Source organism: Pristiophorus japonicus, chromosome 11 (assembly GCF_044704955.1).
Source record: "Pristiophorus japonicus isolate sPriJap1 chromosome 11, sPriJap1.hap1, whole genome shotgun sequence".
In the NCBI taxonomy this organism is placed as follows: Eukaryota; Metazoa; Chordata; class Chondrichthyes; family Pristiophoridae; genus Pristiophorus; species Pristiophorus japonicus.
In genome coordinates, this window is record NC_091987.1 from 81,102,077 (window position 1) to 81,124,461 (window position 22,385).

The 22,385-nt window shown below is 43.8% G+C and overlaps 1 protein-coding gene across 4 annotated transcripts in view; it reads right to left on the reverse strand.

Moving 5' to 3' along the window:
- The window catches only part of LOC139276113 (HMG box transcription factor BBX), a 260,196-nt gene that overhangs the window by 7,949 nt on the left and 229,862 nt on the right, over nt 1–22,385 (reverse strand). For all 4 annotated transcript variants that reach the window (XM_070893622.1, XM_070893623.1, XM_070893624.1 and 1 more), the window contains 5 exons: nt 14,768–14,906; nt 13,526–13,674; nt 12,308–12,367; nt 10,542–10,730; nt 1,587–1,794 (listed from right to left, as the gene is read on the reverse strand). In XM_070893622.1, coding sequence (XP_070749723.1) covers nt 1,587–1,794; nt 10,542–10,730; nt 12,308–12,367; nt 13,526–13,674; nt 14,768–14,906 — 745 coding nt within the window. The remainder of the gene's footprint in view (nt 1–1,586; nt 1,795–10,541; nt 10,731–12,307; nt 12,368–13,525; nt 13,675–14,767; nt 14,907–22,385) is intronic.

The following is a 22,385-nucleotide window of genomic DNA, read 5'->3' on the forward strand; positions in this document are numbered from 1 at the left end:
CTGAATTTCTGAAATCTGAATCTGCTAGTTAAATTTTAGTTGGGAAACAAACGAGGGTAGTAACTGGAAATAAACATTTCTTGTTTTAGGAAATATAGAGACAGGTATGCAAAAATAGCCTGGCTTTAACAGAACTGTCAGTCAAACATTCTGTCCCCATTGTTATCATACATCATAGAAGGAAGCCATTTGGCCCATTGTGCCTGTGCCGGCTTTTTGAAAGAGCAATCCATTTAGACCAACTCCCCAGCTCTTTCCCCATAGCCCTGAAAACGTTTCCTTTTCAAGTATGTATCCAATTCCCTTTTACATATTATTAAATCTGCTTCCACCACCTTTCAGGCAGAGTATTGTAGATCAGAACTACTTGCGACATCAAAAAATCCTCATCTCCTTTTGCCAATTATCTTAAATCTATGTCCTCTGTCCTGCCAGTGGAAACAGTCTCTCTTTATTTACTCCCTCATAATTTTGCACACCTCTATTGATTCTCCCCATAACCTTCTCTGCTCTAAGGAGAACAATCCCAATTTATCTGGTCTCTCCATGCAGACTAATATTATATAATACTTTGGATTTCTATTCTTATTCCTTAAGCAGCAAAACTTATGGCAATTTTGGAAGCAGAGGTAGAAATAATAACAATGGACAAAGTTCACAGGAAATGCTCACAGTTGCAAGAGTTTTAAATACATTATAGATACAAGATGCAGTTTATGACCTTTGCCCCCAAGGAATACCCATTTCTTCAGGCCCAAAGGTCAACGGAGATGGGCAAGCTGGAAGGGTCTCAGCCTCTTGCATTGTTTTCCTGGGACAGGACTGCCCAGTGAAACCGGGCGCTTTGGCCTTCGCCTGGACCCCACTAACCGGGGGATCTCAAGGGTCCTATGGGCAAGTCAAAAACTGGACAGTAAGTTGCCACTTCAACTTTTTCCCACCACCCCCAAAATATTAAGAGGTATTTAGAGCTGTTTCCCGTGGAGGAAATATCAGTTCTCCTGTGCACTTTGGGTCATCATCATCATAGGAAGTCCCTCGAAATCGAGGACTTGCTTCCACTATAAAAGTGAGTTTTCAGGTGGCTGTACAGTCCAATGCAGGAATTAGTCTGTAACAGGTGGGGCAAACAGTGGTTGAAGGAAATGGTGGATGGGGAGTCTGGCTTGCCGCGTGCTCCTGGCGACGAGACTCGAGGTGCTCAGCGCCCTCCTGGATGCTCTTCTATATGGTACTTAGAACAATGCTCCTGTCCACCACCCATCAAAGAGGAAGGCTAGAAAATCGACTCCATATCGTATAGGCAAATAACCAATGGAATGGTACTAAATATACTGCAATACATAGACATTTAAAAAAAATTACTGTGGGGAACATCACTGTGATGAACTAGATTTTTTTTTTAAAAAGCATCTTGCGTTGTTAGTATTGAATGGTTCAACAATGGAACCTGATTTTTGTCCAATTTATTAGTGAAATCTTCAAAATTTGCAAGCAATTTGTCTTCCTAAGATTAAAACAACTACACTGCAGTTACTCACTGAGTATTCTTTTATAAAGTGCCAATATCTTATTCGTCACCTCACCTGTGCGCATTCTCCATTGCCGCAACCTCTGCCAAAGCAGCTAAACTGAAGAATGCTGGGATAGCAGATGTAGTTTGCACTTGTGGTGAAATACTGCACGCCTGCTCAGTTTCTGAGCTGCTGTAGTTGACTCCACTAACAAAAGCGTCCGTCTTTAGTGGCTGTTTTTTCTTATCCTGTTTACATGGCATCTTCTCCTTTGTTAGATCTGCAGAAATTGAAAAGTAATTTTGAGATAGGGAATATTGAAAGGGAAAAATCATTAAAAATGTCAGCACATTTAAAAATGAATTACTTTCATCACTTTGGTTAAGTCATTCCACTCCATACATCCATCTTTGACTGAGGGTAGCTGGCTAACCTAGCCTGAGGTCTCTGCCAATGGTACTGTGTAACCGACCATTGATACCAAGATACATGCAAGGAGTCTCGGTGGCTTGGTCTGCTCATTGTCTATTTTTATGGGCAACTGCTTCACTTCTCATTTTTGTCTATACACGAGAGAAATCAGGAACTCACCATGGGACGAATCACTTGCACAAATCTTTGGCCTACCACTTGAAGATGGAGGACTAACTACCATTGAAAAATATTGTGGAGCCGTCTTCGGAGTTACTAGGTACAGACAGAGGAAGGGACATTTAAGAAGTTGATAGAGAATTCAAGCTCTGCAGCCTGGCTGCAGCTTTTGAGAAAACACAGACCACATTGCATGAAGTCATCAATCAACTTGACATTTTAGGACTTTGGATAGCGAGCCAATTAAAGGTTAACACACTATCAATTGAGCCAATAAGGTCAAAGAAGGCGAGTTCTTTTCTGTAAATTGAACCAGGTATAAAAACAGCCTTTTTGGCCATGTGGTCTTAGAAGGACAACGGCCTGGCTTAAAGCCAGAAACTTGTTGCTGCTGCCAGAATAAAGTTTCATTAAAACTGCAATCGGAGTTCGTATTTCATTGGGAATTAAGAGATCTAACAATTTTGGCGTCACGAACACGATCGCTGAGGGAAGAAACTGAATTTTGGACATCGGACCTACATACTGAGGTAAGGACTCCTCTTTATAAAAGTCCTCGGTCAAAAGTCTAAATTCGCCTCTCCTTCTACGCGATTCCGAAAGCCTCCGGTTTGCGAACTCTCCGGTTGGTAGTCGGCTCGAGGTCCCATAGACGTCTAACTTTGGCGGTGTATTAGTTAATTAATCACCGACCCACTGATCGGCTGGAAAGCCTACGACTCAGGACCCCAGTAAAGAAATCAGTATTATGGCAGCAGGAGATAAGAGCAAAGAATTGCCGACAACTGTTAAAGGTGGGCGGGCACCAGCTGAGGTTTCGATAGATGAAATCCTCCAACAGTTGAAAGAATACATTTAGAAACAATTCAACTTATCTAAAACCTGTATTAAGCTTGAACAAAAATACGGTACCTCCAAAGGACAATGGTCCTTGGACGAGATTAAAAGGGTCTGGGGAAAAACGATCCATATGAAAAATAAAGAGCAAACTAGATGGTCCCTAGCCGTTATGGGACAGATCCAAAAGTGGAATGAAATTATAATGCGTTCCCAACATGATTGAGAACTGACCAGTACAAAGGACCAATTGCAAGCTGTTTGTGCACAGCTGCGACAGAAAAGACTTGAACTTGAAAAGTCGGAAATGGAAGTTAAAGATCTTAAAGAATGGAAAAAATCATTAGGTCAAGAGACAGTAATCGGAAAAGGAAAACGTATCGGTCAAATTCCCAGGGTACCCATGTTTGGATAAATTAAAAGCGCAAACCCGAAGATACGACCAAGGAATAGATACGGATTCTGAATCCTCTGATGATACAGGGTCGGAGGATGAAGAATTAGGGGTGCGCTTTGCCCAGTTTAAAAAAAGACGAGTTGTAGTCAAATCAGAAGAGACTGCGGATGAGGGCGGAACCAAACAAACGAGGAAAAGGGTGTCTGCAGAATATTTAGTTCATGATCCGGCAGACCCAGAGAAAATTGATAAATGGTCCAAGGAATTTCCCAATCCAAAGGGGGAGTAAAAACGTGGGACCAATTGGACCGCTTAAGAAATATGTATCAACTTCACCCCTGGGACGGAGTGCAAATTTTGACCATAATGGTGCCAAAAACACAGGGAAGAAAATTGCACGACAAGGTAGATGAAGCTTTGGGGCAGGATGAGCAAGAATTAAATGCAGGATGGGAGGCGATTAAACACTGGCTGCAAGCCTTCAGCCCAGCTCAGACAGATTGGGGAAAAATTGCAGCCTGCCAACAGAAAGGAACAGAGGAGGTCCTGGAGCATGACGAGCGGTTTAAATGCACGTGGCTAGAACATTCGGGTATGAATAATACGGATGAGGAAATGGATGAACAAGTGTTTGGACACCTGAAAGCAGCTTTTGTGGCAGGTCTAAAGCCAGAAGTGTCCAAAATGCTTAAGGTAGTGTTACTGGACTGGGAAGGTAGAGGAACTACCTTTGCAGCATTGGTGGATCGATGTAACCAATTAGATCGGGATATGGGAGCTAAAGTCCGAGCTGTACAGGCTATGGGATGGAAATCCCAGGATTCCGATAAAGTTATTAGGAAAATTACCCGGAAAATGTCATTATTGTGGGAAAGGTGGTCACTGGGCCAAGATTTGCAAGGCAAAACAGCAAGGTCGCGGCCGGGGAAGCGGACGCAGCCAGGGATACAATTCAGCCAACAAACCAGGCTTGTCACAAGATACCGACCTCATGGAAGCATTTAAGCGACTGACAATACAACAACAGAAGGATTTACTTGGGATAGCAAAAAACGATTAGAGCCCACCCTGGCCCTCCTCCTCGCACTAATACAACAAAGGGGAGATGGGCTATATATAAGTGAGGGTGGGCGATAAGGATGTGGACTGTCTTTTAGACACGGGCGGAATTAACATGCTTACCCCTACAATATGGAGACTTTTTGGCGTTGGATGGTAGGGCACGTACAGCCTATGGAGTTGGGGGCCATAAAATGGAAATTAAAAGAACACCGGTACTTATAGAGCTGGGTCCACATGAACTAACCACACCGGTCTGGATAGGCCCAGTAGATCAACCCCTTTTGGGAATGGACGTTCTAATCCAAATAGATTCATCGTTGCATTTCAAGGATGGTCGGGTGACATGGTCAATTAGAACTTTGAATAAAGAAGAATTGAAGGAACACCTGATATGGGCTAAGGATAAGAACGATTGTGGCCTACTCCAGATGGAGCCTGCGTCATTTACCGGGACCAAGCCTGCATGCGCTAAACAATATCCCATCAGTCCAACTGCCATCGCGGCAATCTTACCGGTTATTCAGCAATTGGAGAAACAAGGGGTGCTTATTAAAACGCATAGCTCCTCCAATAGCCCTGTGTGGCCAGTATTGAAATCTAATGAGACTTGGCGTTTGACTGTTGATTATAGGAAAGCTAACCAGTGTATTGATCAAAAAGCTCCTTTGGTCGCAGATCCCTCCACCATTTTTATTGCCCTCAAACCGGAACATAAATATTTCTCGGTTATAGATATGGCCAACGGATTTTGGTCGGTGCCTCTGGCACCGGAGGTTCGACAGTTGTTTGCTTTCACTGTCCAAGGACAACAGTATACTTGGACCCGGTTACCACAGGGTTTCCACAACAGCCCTACGGTATTCCACATGGCTTTACAAAGCCATTTGCGAGAATTATCTCCCCTGACATCCACAGTCATCCAATGTGTCGACGATATCCTGCTAGCTTCAAACACGGAAGAACAGCATGAACAAGATTTACGAGCTTTGCTGGACCACCTTTGGCTGAAAGGACATAAAGCCAGCATCAACAAAGCACAAATATCCCAAGAAGAGGTTATATACCTGGGACAAAAAATTTCACAAGGAAAGAGAACTTACCCAGGATAGAACTGCAGCCATTCGGGCTGCTAAAAAACCCACCACTATTCAGGAACTAAGGTCTTTTTTGGGATTGTGTAACTTTAACAGAAATTGGATTGACTCCTTCACAACTTGCTCAGTCACTGAATGATATCTTAAAGGGGAAATGTGCCTCTAAAGAAGCCATCACCCTCACTAAGGAACAGCAAGAAACCTTCCTGAGTTTGAAAAAGGCTTTGTGTTCGGCACCGGTTCTGGGAATCCCCGACAGTGGTAAGCCATTTACCCTGTTTGTCCATGAGAAAGAAGGATATATGATAGCTATACTGACACAAGAACATGGGGATCGGCAAAGACCTATTGGCTATTATTCGGCAAAACTGGATGCGGTAGCCCTCGGATGGGGAAGTTGCCTAAGGGCCATGGAAGCTACATGTCGAGCGGTAATGATCACTGTGGGTCTAGTCCTCGACCAAAAGCTGATTGTCAAGTGTCCCCACACCGTACACGCTTTGTTGTCTATGAATAGAATGTCTCAGGTGGCGGCAGCTAGATGGACCCGCTGGACAGCAGTTTTGGAAGCTCCTAATCTCCATATCGTCCGGGCCAGCCCAGTTAATCCCGCAACTATGCTCCCGATGTCAGAATCGAGGGAGCAAGAGGGGGGAGAATGTGAAGAGCATGACTGCGTGGAGATTTTAAAAGAAACAGAAGAAGCAGCCTTAGCAGCAGAGGAGCCTCTGCACAACCCAGACCTCATCCTGTTTACAAATGGTTCCTCCTTTGTTGACAATGGTACCAGAAAAGCAGGATGGGCAGTTACAACCTTATATGAGGTTGTGGCAAAAGGATGTTTACCCTCAGGAACGTCAGCACAACAGGCCGAGTTACTGTCAGAAGCATGTCGAATAGCAGAAGGACAGACAGTTAATGTCTACACAGATTCGCGTTATGCTTTTGGAGTTGCTCACGACTTTGGTCTGTTATGGCGGAAAAGAGGATTCCTCACTGCTGCTGGTACACCTATCCAAAATGGAAAAGAAATCCGCGACTTATTAGAGGCCATACAATTACCTCAGGAAGTGTCCATTCTGAAGTGTAAGGCCCATACCAAGGAAAATACCACAGAAGCACAGGGAAATGCCCTAGCCGACCAGGCAGCTAAAGATGCCGCCTCACAGGGCGTTCCTCCAGAAGAACCAACACAGATGTGCAGATTGAAAGCACTCAGGACTCTGACACGAGACCTTCAAACAATGCAAGGCGAGTGCTCCAGAGAGGAAAAATGGACAAGGATTGAGGCAGGAATTAAGCTATGTGAAGATGATGTCTGGAGACAAAGAGTTACCGACAAGCCAGTCGTGCCACAAGCGCTTATGCCTTTTTTAGCCCAACAGATCCACTCGTGGGGACATTTGGCCTCACAACAGATGACGGCACGGTTCCAGAAAAGCTGTTGGGGTCGGGGATTTAAAAAACATGCCCAGCTGGTAGCAGACCGTTGTGTGGTCTGCCAGAAAAATAATTCTGGACCTATCACGGTAATGCCCCAACTGAGGCCCCCTGCCCCTGTCGGACCATTCCAGCAACTGCAGGTTGATTATATATCTCTTCCTTCATGCCAAGGATACACTAACATTCTTGTCATGGTCGACAGATTCTCTAGATGGGTAGAAGCTGTCCCAACTAAAAGAGCCACAGCCAATCACACTGCAAAGGTCTTGTGTAAGGATTACATTCCCCGATGGGGAGTCCCGAGTAGCATTGACTTAGATCAGGGAACACACTTCACAGCTGTCTGCCAAGAAGTCTGTTGGTTACTGAACATTACGTGGGATTTACACTGTCCTTATCATCCACAATCATCAGGACAAGTAGAGCGAATGAATCGAACTCTGAAACAACAGCTTGCCAAATATCACCAAGAAGGAACACCATGGCCCCAGGCACTACCAATAGTGCTATGTAGCATTAGGGCAACCCCGAACAGAACTACAGGTCTAAGCCCATTTGAAATTATCACAGGAAGACCAATGTCGCTGCCAGGAACTATCGATTTAAGGAAAGCCGATGTTCACTTAATGAGTGACACTTTGTTATCATACTGTCAGAACTTAACCAATGCTATTAGTTCTGTTTCCCGACAGGTATCGGCAGCTTGGGGTAATCCACCCGAAGGAGGACACATCATCCCGGGAGTCTGGGTGTATGTGAAAAAGTTGCATAAAGAACCTTTGGGTGCCAAGTGGGAGGGACCTTATCAAGTGTTATTGACCACCCAGGCAGCTGTTAAAGTCCAAGGAAAGAAAGCCTGGATCCACACTTCACACGTTAAACGAGCACCCGTAACTGAAGCTGAAATCTAATAAGGACAATTACTTTTTGCCAAAATGTATAAATTTACCGTATTACTGATTGTAGGTATCCTAGGCATAGGCCTACTTCTTACTAGCCGACCCTCTGCACCAAAGGGAAATAGTAGGGTAGCAAGGGAATTACATGTAAATACCTTTTTATATATGTCATACATTTATGCCAAACAAGGTAACATTTCTAGTTGTTGGGTGTGTGCGCATATTCCTATTCACTCAAAGGGAGGGATTCCCTTGAGGCCAGTTCCCTTGAATATCTCGGAAATGGCTGAGTAGATAATTAATCAAAACAAAACAGACAATGCGTTTCAGGATACGGAAAACTGGGCACGTAAATGGAAGTCAGCAGGTTACAATCTGACTACCTTTGAAGGGGGATACCAACCGTGCTACAATAATTCCAAACGGCCCCCATTTTTTGTTATTACTAATACAACGGGAATAGGAAGACCGGGGGAATCGGTCTGTCTGATTAGAAACATCAAAGGAGGCCAAAATATGGGGTATAGTAACCGCTCCCGGAATTATAATATAATCAAGCCACGGAACCGTCCAAACTGGGCCGATGTGGCAATTTTTAACGTAACAGGAATTCTGAATAAAACAGATGGAAAAGTCTGGACAGGCCCCGAAGTGTTGCTGACAAAGAAACAGCTAACATTCATTGCCTATAATGGCACCTATTGAGTGTGTGGCCATTAGGCCTACCCTTGGCTGCCCCAGAATTGGACGGGATCCTGCTATTTAGCCTACATTGTGCCTTATATGTATCATATAAAGTCACTGTCGGAACATTTACACCGTCCTAAGAGAGCTATCACAGAAACAGAGAGGTTCTTTGCCATTCTGATCCCCAGGTATGGGACCGCCAGACTGGCAAGGGAATCCATTAACATGGCATCCGTTGTGGAACGGGTAGCCAATGATACCTCAGAGGCCCTAGTTAAAATCAATGCAGAAATGGTAGCAATCCGCACAGAAGCCCTACAGAATAGACTGGCCCTTGATCACATCCTGGCTGAAAAGGGAGGTACTTGCGCCCTACTCGGAACTGAGTGTTGCACATATATCCCAGATAGCTCCGAAGAAATTACCCACTTAGCGGAGCATATCCAAAAGGAGGTAGAAAAACTTAAGCAACCCCCATCATTCACTTTATGGAGCTGAGCCACTGAATGGCTAGGTTCAATAGGAACTTCATTGGTGGGAAGTTTAATTCTATTCGTTGTAATTATTTTACTTTTATATTATATTGTTTTTTTTAATGTTTATTAAATGTTGTTGCAACCAGGCGGCTGTAGCTGCTGTCCCGCATGTGAGACACCTTGCAGGTCCCAGCAGACTGTCTGTATGTGGCACAGGGGTATGTTATGCTTAAGGGAAGGTTGTTTACTGGTTGAATTAAGATATTGATTTGGATTAAATTGGAATAAGGTTAATTAACCTACTAAAACCAGACTTCCATTGTGGCCACGATGGAACTCGGGTTGGTGTAAATTTGTGTGAAAGCTACTAGTCCGGACACGTGGCGAAACACATCAACAAATTTTAGAAGGAAATTATTTTGTAGAATGTTTAACCAGTGATAGCTGATGTTTTATGATTCAGTTTGTGAAAGAATCAAAGGGGGGATTGATAGAGAATTCAAGCTCTGCAGCCCGGCTGCAGTTTTGAAAATTCACAGACCCAAAGTCAAAGCTGCTACGTGCAACTCAGCATGTTGCATTAAGTCATCAATCAACTTGACATTTTAGGACCTTGGGTAGCGAGCCAATTAAAAGGTTAAGAGACTATCAATTGAGCCAATAAGGTCAAAGAAGGCGAGTTCTTTTCTGTAAATTGAACCAGGTATAAGTACAGCCATTTTGGCCATGTGGTCCCAGAAGGACAAAGGCCTGGCTTGAAGCCAGAAGCTTGTTGCTGCTGCCAGAATAAAGTTACATTAAAACTACAATCGGAGTTTGTATTTCATTGGGAATTAAGAGATCTAACACAGGGCTTTAATGACATCAAAAATTAATGCAGTAACTTCCAGTACTAATGGTGGTTTCTGGTGTACTTTCTGTACAGTGATCTGTAGAATAAAAATACAGTAAATACATTGATTACAAATCAAATCCCCATTCAACTGCTTTGTTCATCAGACATAAAGATCATGGAAGTCCATTCTCTAGGAGTATCACTGGCCACTTTTATAAGAATGCATGCAAATGATGGCCCGGATTTTACGATGGTGAGGCTAGCAGCGCTCATTGTTATTATGGAGTAAATTGGACAGCAACTTCTGGTTTATGTAGGTTAGAATGTGGGAAGCCAAGTCTAGAGATAACAAAGGCATGGATGAGACAAGGGCGGAAACGGGCGATGTTACGGAGATGGAAATAGGCGTTGTTAGTTATGCTACGGATATGTGATCAAAAGCTAATTTCAGGGACAAATATGACACCAAGGTTACGAAGAGTCTGATTCAGCCTCAGACAGAAGTTGGGGCGAGGGATGGAGTTTGTGGTGGGGACCAATATTCAATACATGCCACAGATCCCCTGTAGAGGGTGCGCGCTGAAAAGGATCTCCGCAAGTTGCCGCTCTAAAGCCCCCGAAAAGTCTGTGGGTAGCTGTTAGCATAGTGAATGCTAAGCACCGTTCCTTCGCCGCTGACTGCAAAATGCGGCCATCATGTACTCACCCCCTGCAGGTGACAATCGGCCATCAGCTGTTCTTATTAAGTGTGTTATTTTTGTTTTTCTGGCCTTGCGTTTTTGGCTGCCAACGAGGGGTTCTTGCGTCACTGCTGCTAGGGGGCTGCTTGGAACTGATGGTGCATGGTCCACTTTCTCCGCATGTTCCTCAGAGTTTGTATCTTGTGGTACTATGGCTGAAATATAAGAAACAAATTAAGTTGAATTAACACTACAGCAATATCTATGCACATGAAACAAGATTGTTCTGTTAGTTTGTTTAGAGAAGACGGTAGACATCAATTAACCTAGCTTCCAGTGCCAAGATATATCTAATTGGTTATGTCTTCCTCATTTGATCTAACTCTGCCAATTTGCTGTTGATTTATGTAGCACTTTGAACAAATGAAAGTGGTTTATATTGCTAATTTTTACTTAGTGTCTCCAACTGAAGAAACGGTTTGATCTAAAAAGGTAAACATTATGAACACATTAAAAGGAAATTCAGTCCATTGGCTAAATATTTTGCAAGTGTAATCTCATTATCCAATGACATCACCATAAAATATTGAGGTGGGAAGTCAGGAATTTGTAGAATTATTTTTCCGAGCTTCCACGCCTACATAAAAATCCTTTAAAATTAATTCTACATGACACAAACACATGCCAGAAATAAAGGATTATTACAACCAGGAAATCTTTTGAATTAGAAGGGAAGCCATATACAGTATATCAGTGGTTTTGGTACAACTGATTATAGATATGCATATATCTGCCTGGATGTTTGGAACATGCCTTGTACTTAACTCCTTCCTATATGTAAAATAATTTCCAGAACCAAATTTAAAACTTAAGTACAAAAGCTTATCACATTGGCTAACAGATTGTTTTTAACATAATATTCAGCACTGTAAGTTCATTCCAATTTTCACCGAGAGATAGTAAAACATGATCACTTTTATACATAGGGCTTGATTCAGTGCATTATATCGTTTGTTAGACTGAGTTGCTGAATGATCAAACGGACTGTCGTACAAGGATTTGTCATGCTGCTTTATGGAAAATTAATGATGTGCTTATTGGATTCAACTGAAGATTAGAAACTATTAAATAGCTATTCTAACAAGGCAATGACATTATTGAGGACATTAGAAGGTTCGAGTCTATTAGAAATGAAACGTGTATTTCTGCAGTAGAATCTGCACATCTAAGTTCTATCTACAATGCAGCACCCAATGGATTTTAAACAGTACAATGTTTTTTAATATTAGGTTCCTGACATTGGCGAAAGCTCAGATTAAATTCCAATGTCATTTTATAATAGTCTAATCTGCTCTATTTTATCCACATTGGTGAATTACTGGCCAACATTTAGACCAGGATACTTTGTAAGGTCTACTAATGTGACAGTGTTTTTTGAAGAATTTTATTGCAGTAATTCATTTAGCCAGATATGATTACCATAGTTTTAATTATATTCCAACAGACTGCTATGTCACAATATGCAATCCAACAGTTTCACAGGGGCACTTAGGTCATTATATACAAATTTACATACATGCTATGGTGTATGTAACATCCTCTGGGAACAATTACAAAGTTTTATGTGCATATTTCCATTCATGCTTTGCTATGTGAACATTTGCAGTTACAGCTCTTACACGGAAGCTTGACAATGCAACACCTCTGAAAAGGTTCAGGAGCTGAGGCCATCACTTCCCTTACCCCCGCCAAATAAATTTTACTAAATAGCAAAATTAGCCTTTATTAGTACCTTTATCAGTTAAATGATGTGTGTCCTTTAGGTGTTTAATTTTCTGAGATGGAGATGATCCTAAAAAATATAATATAAAAAAAAGAAAATGCTGGCTTTCACCAATGGGTTTCTGATACCAACAGGATACATGCTAATCCCATAGTCTATTCCAACTAATGGAAAATGAAGATACAGGTATGCCTTACACTAATTAAATCAATGTTGGCCCAGTAGGACAGTATACCTGCTAACTTTCTTTAGAATGAAAGAGGTAGTGGTGGTGACAGCAGTAATGGCAGTGCTCAGGTGTAAATATACACATTTAGTTGAATTTGAATAGGTCTCAGTAATGGCACAAAAGCAATTACTCTGACCTCATCTGCCATCATAGTGGATAGTGTCCCAGAAAAAAATGAGCACTGTCTATACTTAAGTACAGAGATCAAGTCCCTAAATTAAATAAGAGCAAACATGTCCTTGTTGTAAGACTCCTGTGCTGTCACAGATATAAATTCAATCTTCCACAGTGTTGCTTTTCATATTTAATAATAATGCATCTTTTATTGCGTTATATGCTGGATCCTCCTACCTGATCTATCCAGTACTCTCAAATCTGTGATTAGCCAAAGTGTTCAGCAACAAAATTGTTCATCAATGTACACAAGGAGGGCCGACCCACCCAGTACCTACCAACCATAGGTCACTCCACCAGACAGCCACACAATGAAACATCAATTATAAGGATGCCGGTAAAAAGCTTCATTTTCCATCTGAACAATGTAAAAAAACACATTTTGTACTGGCAAAAGTGTAATAAATTTGGGCTTATACGCTTTGACTTCAAGTGTACACCAGTCTCAGGCTTCTATGAGAGCAAGTTTATTACATTTCCGTCAGCATAGACACCAACATGGCTGCGGCTGCTGGAAATCTGAAATAAAAACAGAAAATGCTGGAAATACTCAACAGGTCAGGCAGCATCTGCGGAGAGAGAAACAGATGAAAGGTCATCGACCTAAAACGTTAATTCTGTTTCTCTCTGCCTGATGCTGCCTGATCAGCTGAGTATTTCCAGCATTCTCTGTAAAGTATACAAGTAGCCTGATGTGACATAATTTCTATCATTGAAATCTACTGGGGCTGAACAGAATAACTGCAGCCAATACATGGCACTCCTACTACTATACATTCATCATCAAAATACATCTCCACTACTTTACACTCTCTAAGTCCTACCTTTATCACATTTTTGTTGCTCAGTGGATCCACTCCTATTCTTTTTCTTTTTCCTGGTCACTGTTGTGTTCTTGCGGTCAAAGGTCATGGGACTGTATTGTGGAAGGCTGTTGAATTTCTTTTCAAACTCCTGTTCTAGATTTCCTAACCTGGAAAGAATACAAGAGAGTTCTCAAATCCCCATTATTGCCACAGTCTTGGTCAAATCCACAAGCTTTCAAGGTTTCTTCTTCAGTTCCAAATTAAACAAGATGGACTTTACTGGGTAACAATGAGGTCCTGTAGGACTCTTTTTAAACACATGGGGGGCAAAATTGTCCCTTTTTATAGTGCCTCCAGGGCGGGTGGGACTTTAATTGAAGGGGAGGGGTGTTGTAGCATGTTAGCGATACGCAGAGCATCCGCGTGGCTTCAGCGCTATGCTACCACCTTGGGACCGCCCCCAAAGGAAGCTTCCTTTGAGTGGAAAAAGGCCCAGTTCCGCATCGGGGGTGGGACTTCCGGACCGGGCGATAAAAGTTCCAGCCCCAGAGGTTTACCGCCCCCAATCGGGGCACAGGGCAATTTCACCCCCATGGTCTACTTATCTTACCTCATTGTACTGGTAGAGCTCCCCCTCCCCCTTCATGTAATCTTGCCTGTGTACCAGTGCTGAATAGCTGCAGACAAATCAAGTTTGCAAAAGGGACACTTTTATGAGGTCTCCCCTTGCAAAGTAATGTGTCGTAATTGTGGTTTACAGACACTAGAAAGCTGTTTATCAAAACTAATAATGGTAATACACAAAATGTAAAAGAGTTAGGATTGGAGAGGTTACTGACAGAAGTCGGGAATGTAATAAAACACCGCCCAAATTTTTCCAGCTTTAAACAAATCCTCAATATTACTCAGTTATGGAGGCAAAAACCAATTGGTGTAAACAAATTTTGAAATATTCTTGTTGGCAGGGTGATCTGAAAAACCAAGTACTCTTTTATAATAGCTGATATTTAATCCACGCAGATAAAATATCACATACTATGAAGCGATCAGTCTCACTTGGAAGCCTACACACAGATTGCAGGTGTCACAGCTATAATCAGTTTTTTCAAGGCCCATTGAAAATCAGATAGCAGTGATAAGTCCATTTCATAACATTATAGTTTGCAAGTTAGACACAAAAGACTGCTCGACACACAAATCCCTTAGCAAATGAGTGAATGGCGGTCGAAGGGAAAGCAGAGAAAAAAATTGATTCCTTACCCAAGAGCAGATTCATCTTTCTGTTTCAATTTCTTCAACTTCTTGGTTCCACTGGTCCCAACATTTGAAAATGGCCAATCTTCCTCCTTCCAGCATCCCTCATGATCAGAGGAACCCCCTTTCCCTGAGGCTTTCTTACCTAAAAGCATTACAAATACATTTCTGTATCATTCAGTGAACAGACAGAAGTTGCACCTATAAGTCCACAATGCAAACTGAGAGCAAGCCATTCCCGGGTTACACTGTCTCCTTCAAAATCAGATTCTTACTTCCCAGTGTTGAACTATCTTTGACTTTTTGGGGTCAACTTCTCCAAGGTTTTTTTTGTAACTGATTGCTTAAATACAGGGAAATGTATATTATTAAACCAAGAGTTTTAATTTATTATTCCAAATTGTGAATTAGTCTGACAATTCATCAGCAAAATCTTTGTGCCATGTGTTCAATGCGAAATATTAACTACATCTACTACCCTGCACTTTTGACCTGACTGCAGAAGATCATGGTCTGAGATCTGGAGTCCTCCTTCCAGTAGTACTGTAACAGCTGACCTTGTGTCTCACAGTAACTGCCGCTGCCAGATCAACCACAGACCAGAGAGTGATAGACAAAATGCACTCCCTACGTGAATTTTGCCCCTTTCTCCAGCTAGAGGTGAGCATTAAAGCCAGAATACTCTCAATTCCAGTGACTCCTTTGGATGCCTCCAGATCCCTGATCTTAGCAGCAAGGTGGTGGATGGTGCATCGATCAAGCAGACTGCTTTATACTGGATGGTGTCGAGTTTCTCGAGTATTGTTGGAGCTGCACTCATCCAAGCAAGTGGAGAGTATTCCATCACACTCCTGACTTGTGAATTTTAGGTAGTGGAGAGGCTTTGGGGAGCCAGGAGGTGATCCGCAGAATACTCAGCCTCTGACCTACTCTTGTTTCCATAGTATTTATGTGGCTGGTCCAGTTAAGTTTCTGGTCAATGATGACCCCTAGGATGATGATGGTAATGCCATTGAATGTCATGGGGAGGCAGACAGTCTCTCTTGTTGGAGATGGTCTTGCCTGGCACTTGTGTGGCGCAAAGTTACTTGCCACTTATCAGCCCAAGCCTGGATGTTGTCCATGTCTCGCTACTTGCAGGCATGGACTGCTTCATTATCTGAGGAATTGCAAATAGAACTGAACACTGTGCAATTATCAGCGAACATCCCCACTTCTGACCTTATGAAGTAATTGATGAAGCAGCTGAAGATGGTTGTGCCGAGGACACTGCCCTGAGGAACTCCTGCAGCAACGTCCTGGTGCTGAGATGATTGGTCGTCAATAACCACAACCATTTTCCTTTATGCTACATATGACTCCAGCCTGTGGAGAGTTTTCCCCTGATCCCCACCGACTTCAATTTTACAGGGCTCCTTGATGCCATGTTCGGTCAAATGCTGCCGTGACATCAAGGGCAGTGACTCTCACCTCACCGCTGGAATTCAGCTCTTTTGTCCATGTTTGGACCAAGGCTGTAGTAAGGTCTGGAGCCCAGTGGTCCTGATAAAACCCAAGCTAAGGATCGGTGAGCAGATTATTGGTGAGTAATTGCCGTTTGATAGCACTGTCGACGACACCTTTCATCACCTTGTTGATGATTGAGAGTAGGCTTTTGTGGCGGTAATTGACCCAATTGGATTTGACCTGCTTTTTGTGTCAAGCAGTTTATGGCTTGTCACGCAGCTGGAGTGACTGCATGTAGGAACTACGAGCCACTTGACTAAATGGAGGCAAGTTGTGCTTGTAAGGACTTACACTGATGGGTGTGATGTGACCAAGCAATTAACAGTGTACAGTACGTTAAGAACTTGATTCTCTGCCACTAAGGGGGTGGTCTCCACTACTTCAAATAACTGAGGTTCCACTGTAATGTTTTATGTGTTTAACTTTTTCAAGAGTTAAATTATTTTGGCAACTGAAGGTAATATACACTCATCAAATCATTTAACAGGACATATCTTGTACTACAGGTTGAACCTCCCTTATCTAGAACCCTCGGGACGTGGCCTGTTCTGGATAAGGGATTTTTCTGGATGAGGGGTGGTCACATTAAATTGGATGGTACAGTACTGAGCAAGGGGATATCGGAGCTGGCTGACTTGGGGTTGGGAGTGCGGCAGAGAGATCATGGGAGGGGGGGGGGGGGTGAGGGGTGGGCGCGATGATTGTGAGGTTAGGCCAGTGGTTGTGGGAGTCGGCAGTGAGGAAGGACTTCAATTTGTTCATGTCGGAGTTCTGCGCATGCATCACCTGGTGGCCAGGAATGGTTCCGGACGAGGGATGGTTCCAGATAAGGGAGGTTCAACCTGTACAATACATGATGCATGGCTTCCCACTAGTCCAGAACATAACCATTTTCCTCTTGCTCTAATTTTCCTCCCCTTCCCTCAAAGGCACAGTGAACTTTTGCACAAGAGGCTTGTCTTCACGTGAGAGTTTCAACAGTGAGTTCCAAAGGTTATTCAAACTGTGGAGGATATCACAGTGGAATTTGATCCTGCCTTCATACAATATTCACGTTCACTTGTATCAGGACTGCTGAATAGTGATCAGGAGTGGCAGACCTGGCAGTTTTCCTATTCACTAACTTCGGGGTGTTTAACTTCTCCAATTGGTACCCTGACTGAAACTAGAACTTTCTTGGACTGTACATCTCCATGACATCGAATAACTTAAGTTCCACTGTAATGTTTTGTGTGTTTAACTTTTCCAAAGGCCAGCTGACAACTTACATGCTAATTTTCTGAGATGTGTACAAGGACACCTAGGTCCCTCTTAATACAAACATTTCCTCGTCTCGCAACACGCCCGGGGGTGGGGGGGGTCGGGACGGCGGAGGATCGGTTGGGCTGCCGGAGGGGAAGGGGGTCAGTTGGGCCGCTGGGGGGGGGGGGTCGGTCAGGCCGCCGGGGTCGGGGGTCGGTCGGGCAGGCCGCCAGAGTGGGTCGGTCGGGCCGCCAGGGTCGGGGGTTGTTGGTCGGGCCGCCGGAGGGTCGGTCGAGCCGAGGGCGGGGGGATGGTCAGTCGAGCCACCGGAGGCCAAGAGTTGGTCGGTCGGCTGGAAGCCGGGGGAGGTCAGGCGGCCAAGGGAGTCCGGATTTTGGAACATTTTCCGGACGACCCCGCCACAGATCGGCCCAGTGTCCAGATTCCAGAACTCCGGATTTTGGATGCTGCACCTGTATTATACTTGGTCCCCTCATCCAAGTCATTGTTATAGATTGCAAATAGCCGGCACCCAAGTACTGATCCTTGTGGTACCCCACTAGTTACAGCCTGCCAACCAAAAAATGACCCTACTTTCTGTCCATTAACCAATCCTCAATCCATGCTAGTATATTACCCTCAATCCCGTGAGCCCAAATTGTGTATAATTATCTCTCGTCTGGCACCTTGTCGAATGCTTTTTGAAAATCCATATACACTACATCCACCAGTTCCCCTTATCTACTCTGCTAGTTACAACCTCAACAGATGTGTCAAACACAATTATCCTTTCATAAATTTGTATTGACTCTGCCTAATCATATTATGATTTTCTAAGTGCCCTGTTACCATGTCCCTAATAATAGATTCTAGCATTTTCCCTACCACTGATGTCAGGATATCTGGTTTATAGTTCTCTGTTTTCTTACTTCTAAATGACTAAAGGAACCCAGAATAGAGCCAATGTAGCCACAATGCACTGATTCTCCTGAAAACCCTTCCAAAAGGTTGCTGATACAATAGCCTTTATGATGGAAACCTTACAATGCTGCCATCTATTGTCCATTATAATACTGGACATGATAATACTGTCTGGATTTCCGCCAGTATATTCATGTTGTGATCTAAATTAACCTTCGTGTATAGGCTTGCGTAAATGAAAACTTACATATTCTGGTGGCAAGATCATCTTATCAAACATTATTAAATATTAAAGGCCTTTTTTCAACATTGTGTTCTAAAAAGCATTAAATTCCAGTCAATATAGCTTTTGGAAGCAGCATCAGGGCCCAAAGTAACTATGAAACACAGTAAAACAGCACCATTCTGCACTAGATTGGACAGAGAAACAAGAGCAGGCCAGGGGGAGACCTTTGTAGAGATTGGAGTTCAATGTTAGTATAACCAGGTACGGGAATTCCATGAAAAGGATACAAGTGCTGAGGGAAACCAAGGAAATGAGGCTAGTTAATACATACCAAAACTGATAAATCAGCAAATGAGGCGCAGTCAACATGTGCTGACAAAAATCAGCACACACTGGGTCCTTCTAAGTAAAACTGCAAATAGAAGGGATTGCAACCGCTGCATACTATAGGCAAGAATTTCTGTGAAAACAAGTATGCAGTAGCTGGGGACCCTTCGACAAGCAGCAGCACTGAGGGATGAGAGAGAGGAGGCTAATGGTAATGAAAGGGCGACGGAGTCACTTTGAGTTGGGAGGAAGGATTAACTGAGAGGGAATGCAGAGAGTGCGCGACGTGGGGTGAAAGAGTGCTAGCTAGAAATGTCGAGGGAGAGAGTCAGCATTACGGGACAAGATTGGAAGGTGAAGATGATGGCCAGCTTGAATAGGTGAAGGCGAGGAGGATAGTACCAGATAGAATGGGTGGGAGAAAAGTGCTAGCTTGAACTGGGTTGGGGAGAAGAGGAGGAAGAAAACAGTGCCAGGGAAAATAACGTGTTCTCGATTGGAGGGTGGGGGAATGGGTGATGAAAGACGACTGCCAGCTGAGGGGAGATATGGGGAAGTGTGCCAGTTTGAACTGGGAGGATTAGAGGAGGAGGAATGTCTCTGTGGAAGATTGGCAGAGGTATAATGCCTCAGTGAACCGCTAGTTTTTGAATGCCTGCTGAGGGTTGGATGTGGGAGAGTGACTGCTGAGGTAACTTTTTAATCACAATTTACAATTAACACTAAGTGAGCAGAGCTACATATATATATAGGCGTAAATAGAGAATGGCTTAAGATTTCAAGAAAATCTTCACCCAGAGGATGGCAAATGAGTTGTGCTGAATTTCGTAGATTTACATCTCATGTGTGCGTAAATTCATATCCTTCTCTTTGTAAGAAACAGTATTTTTGCAGAATTAATATCAGTGTAGATATAGTTGGTAACCAAGAATATTTCCAGTTTTGTCATTTTAGCTGTTTTAATTCTGTTCCCTTACATTTTGGGGTTTCAATACAAAGTCCCATCCTGGCTATGAAATTCCTTGGATCTGCTCCCCCTTGTTGGTATTACTTTGCCGCAAGTGCAGCAGAAGCTGCACTTCTTAACTGAACAGAATACATTTAATGTCTTTAAGCTGGAACGGTTTGCAGGGGATAGCCGAGTTTTGGGGAGAGCAGTCAGAATGAGCCTGAGAACTACAGCACCACCAATTGAGGAAATACATATTGCAGGCATTACCTGCTGGTGAGTTACAGTCTTCACACTCCCTGATAGCTTGTTGCACCTCCCAGTAGTGAGTTTCAGCTGGTGTCCTCCTCGCACTCCTAAGATAACCATGTTGCGGTCCCACAGTAGTGAGTTATAGCTAGTGTTCTCCTCGCACTCCTATGATAACAATGTCAATCACCCCCAACCCCACCCACCCCAGTAGTGAGTTGCCGTATTCCGTTCAGTTAAGCTAGCGGCCTCTTCGTGGCCCCCCCCCCTCCCCACCAGTTTGGGAACCTCTGCCTTAGACACTTCAGATGCCTGGTGAAACATGTTAATTGAACTATATCACAAAAAGAATGAATTTTGCCAGCAGAAACAGAGCCGCTGCTTAAGCAGCTGTTTCCAATGTAAACGTTTGGAATGAAAGAGCTGAAAGAAGGTTTAATATAGTTAAGACAGAATTCCAAAAGTGTTTTTCTCATTCATATGGTCTTCTTTTTGCATAAAGGTACCTTCCATAAAGCCAAATAATCTAGTTGCAGCATTCATCAAGCAGTCCGACACACCTAACTCCCCACAGAAATAATACCAGCTGAAGGGTGCCATGGGGGCCAGACAATCTATGTTTCCTAGTTCAGTTTTCTGCATTTGGTATTATTGTATATTGTAAAAGGGAAATACCAATAATATTAGGCGGCTTCCCCCTGAGGCGAGAGCTGCCGAAAAGAAAAGGCTTCTCTTTTCTTTTAAGCCCAAGAGGAAAGATAAAAAAGGCCTTTTTAGAAAGCGGGAGCGGGCCTAGGGCACGGAGGAGAGGCCTCCTTCCTCCCTTCACATCAACCCCCCCCCTCCCCCACTTCACTTCTTCAGGGGAGGGTGGGGAAGGGGGAATTTTGCGATAGTTTGCTCTCCCTCCACACAGTGGAAGGTACTGGTGGTGGCGTTGGAGCGGACAGCGGGGGGTGGTTCACGGCCTGCAGCCCTGCCCTTTGTGCGCTGGGGTAAGGGAGGAGTGGGGAGGGAGGTGGGTGGTTTCCAGACCACTTCTCATCCGCCCCAGGGGGCAGACAGCTCGGTTTGTAAGCATCGTGTCTCCCCATGTGTGTTGAGTGTGTTTTTTCAGCCCTTCTCTTACTGGCCATTGGTCCCGGTCGTTTCCCCGCCTTGTGCCTAAAGGCCACGAGCGCCATGCCGGCGTAATGGGGCAAATCAGCGCCAGCACTTCTGGGTCAGATGTCACCGCTGGCTTCTTTATATAAATTGTGTCTGAATTAAACAATTATGCAATGTGTACTGTTACTATAGGTGGGATATTCGCTTAAATAGCTTCACAGGGAGTAGAATGCTGCTTGCAATTCTGATCGCCATATTAAAAAAAGGATATAGAGAAGATGGTGCAAAAAAGATTAACAAGGATGATACCAGAATTGAAAAGTTATACTCATCAGGAAAGGATGAACAGGCTGGTTCTCTTTTCTCTTGGAAAAGAGATGGCTGAAAGGTGACCTAATAGTGGTCATTAAAATTGTGAATGGTTTTGATAGGATAGTGTTTCCACTTGTGGGGAAGAGCCAAACTAGAGGCCATCAATATAAGGTAGTCAACAAGAAATCCAATAGGGAATTCAGAAGAAACTTCTTTACCCAAAGAGTGGTAAGAATGTGGAACTCGCTACCACAGGGAGTGGTTGAAGCAAATAGTATAAATACATTTAAGGGGAGGCTAGAAAAGCTAGATAAGGTATCAACGGTGGTGCTGGTGGTGGGGGAAAGGACAGCGAGAGTCGGGGGGCCGGGGGGGGGGGGGGGGGAGGGTTCGCAGCCTGTCCTTTGTTTGCTGGGGGGAGGGAGGAGGGTCTTTTCCGGGCCTCCTCTTCCTCCCCACTCTTCCTGGAATCCCCGCCTCAGGGGCAGGTGGCTCGGTTTGCAAGCATTGTGTCTTCCCGTGTGTGTGTGTGTGTTTTCCCCCCTTATGCTGACAGAGTTAGATGAGGAAAGATAGGAGGCGGCTCGAGTGGAGCATAAACACCGGCATGGACTGGTTGGGCCGAATGGCTTGTTTCTGTGCCGTATATCCTATGCAATCCTATGGAATCTCCAAAGCCTGGCAAAATCACAGACCTGAAACTGGTGTTCATTTTTTCAACATGGAATAGGCTAGGCTCACATTGTTGATATGGAGCAAAGCTTCAGACAATTAGTTTAAACACT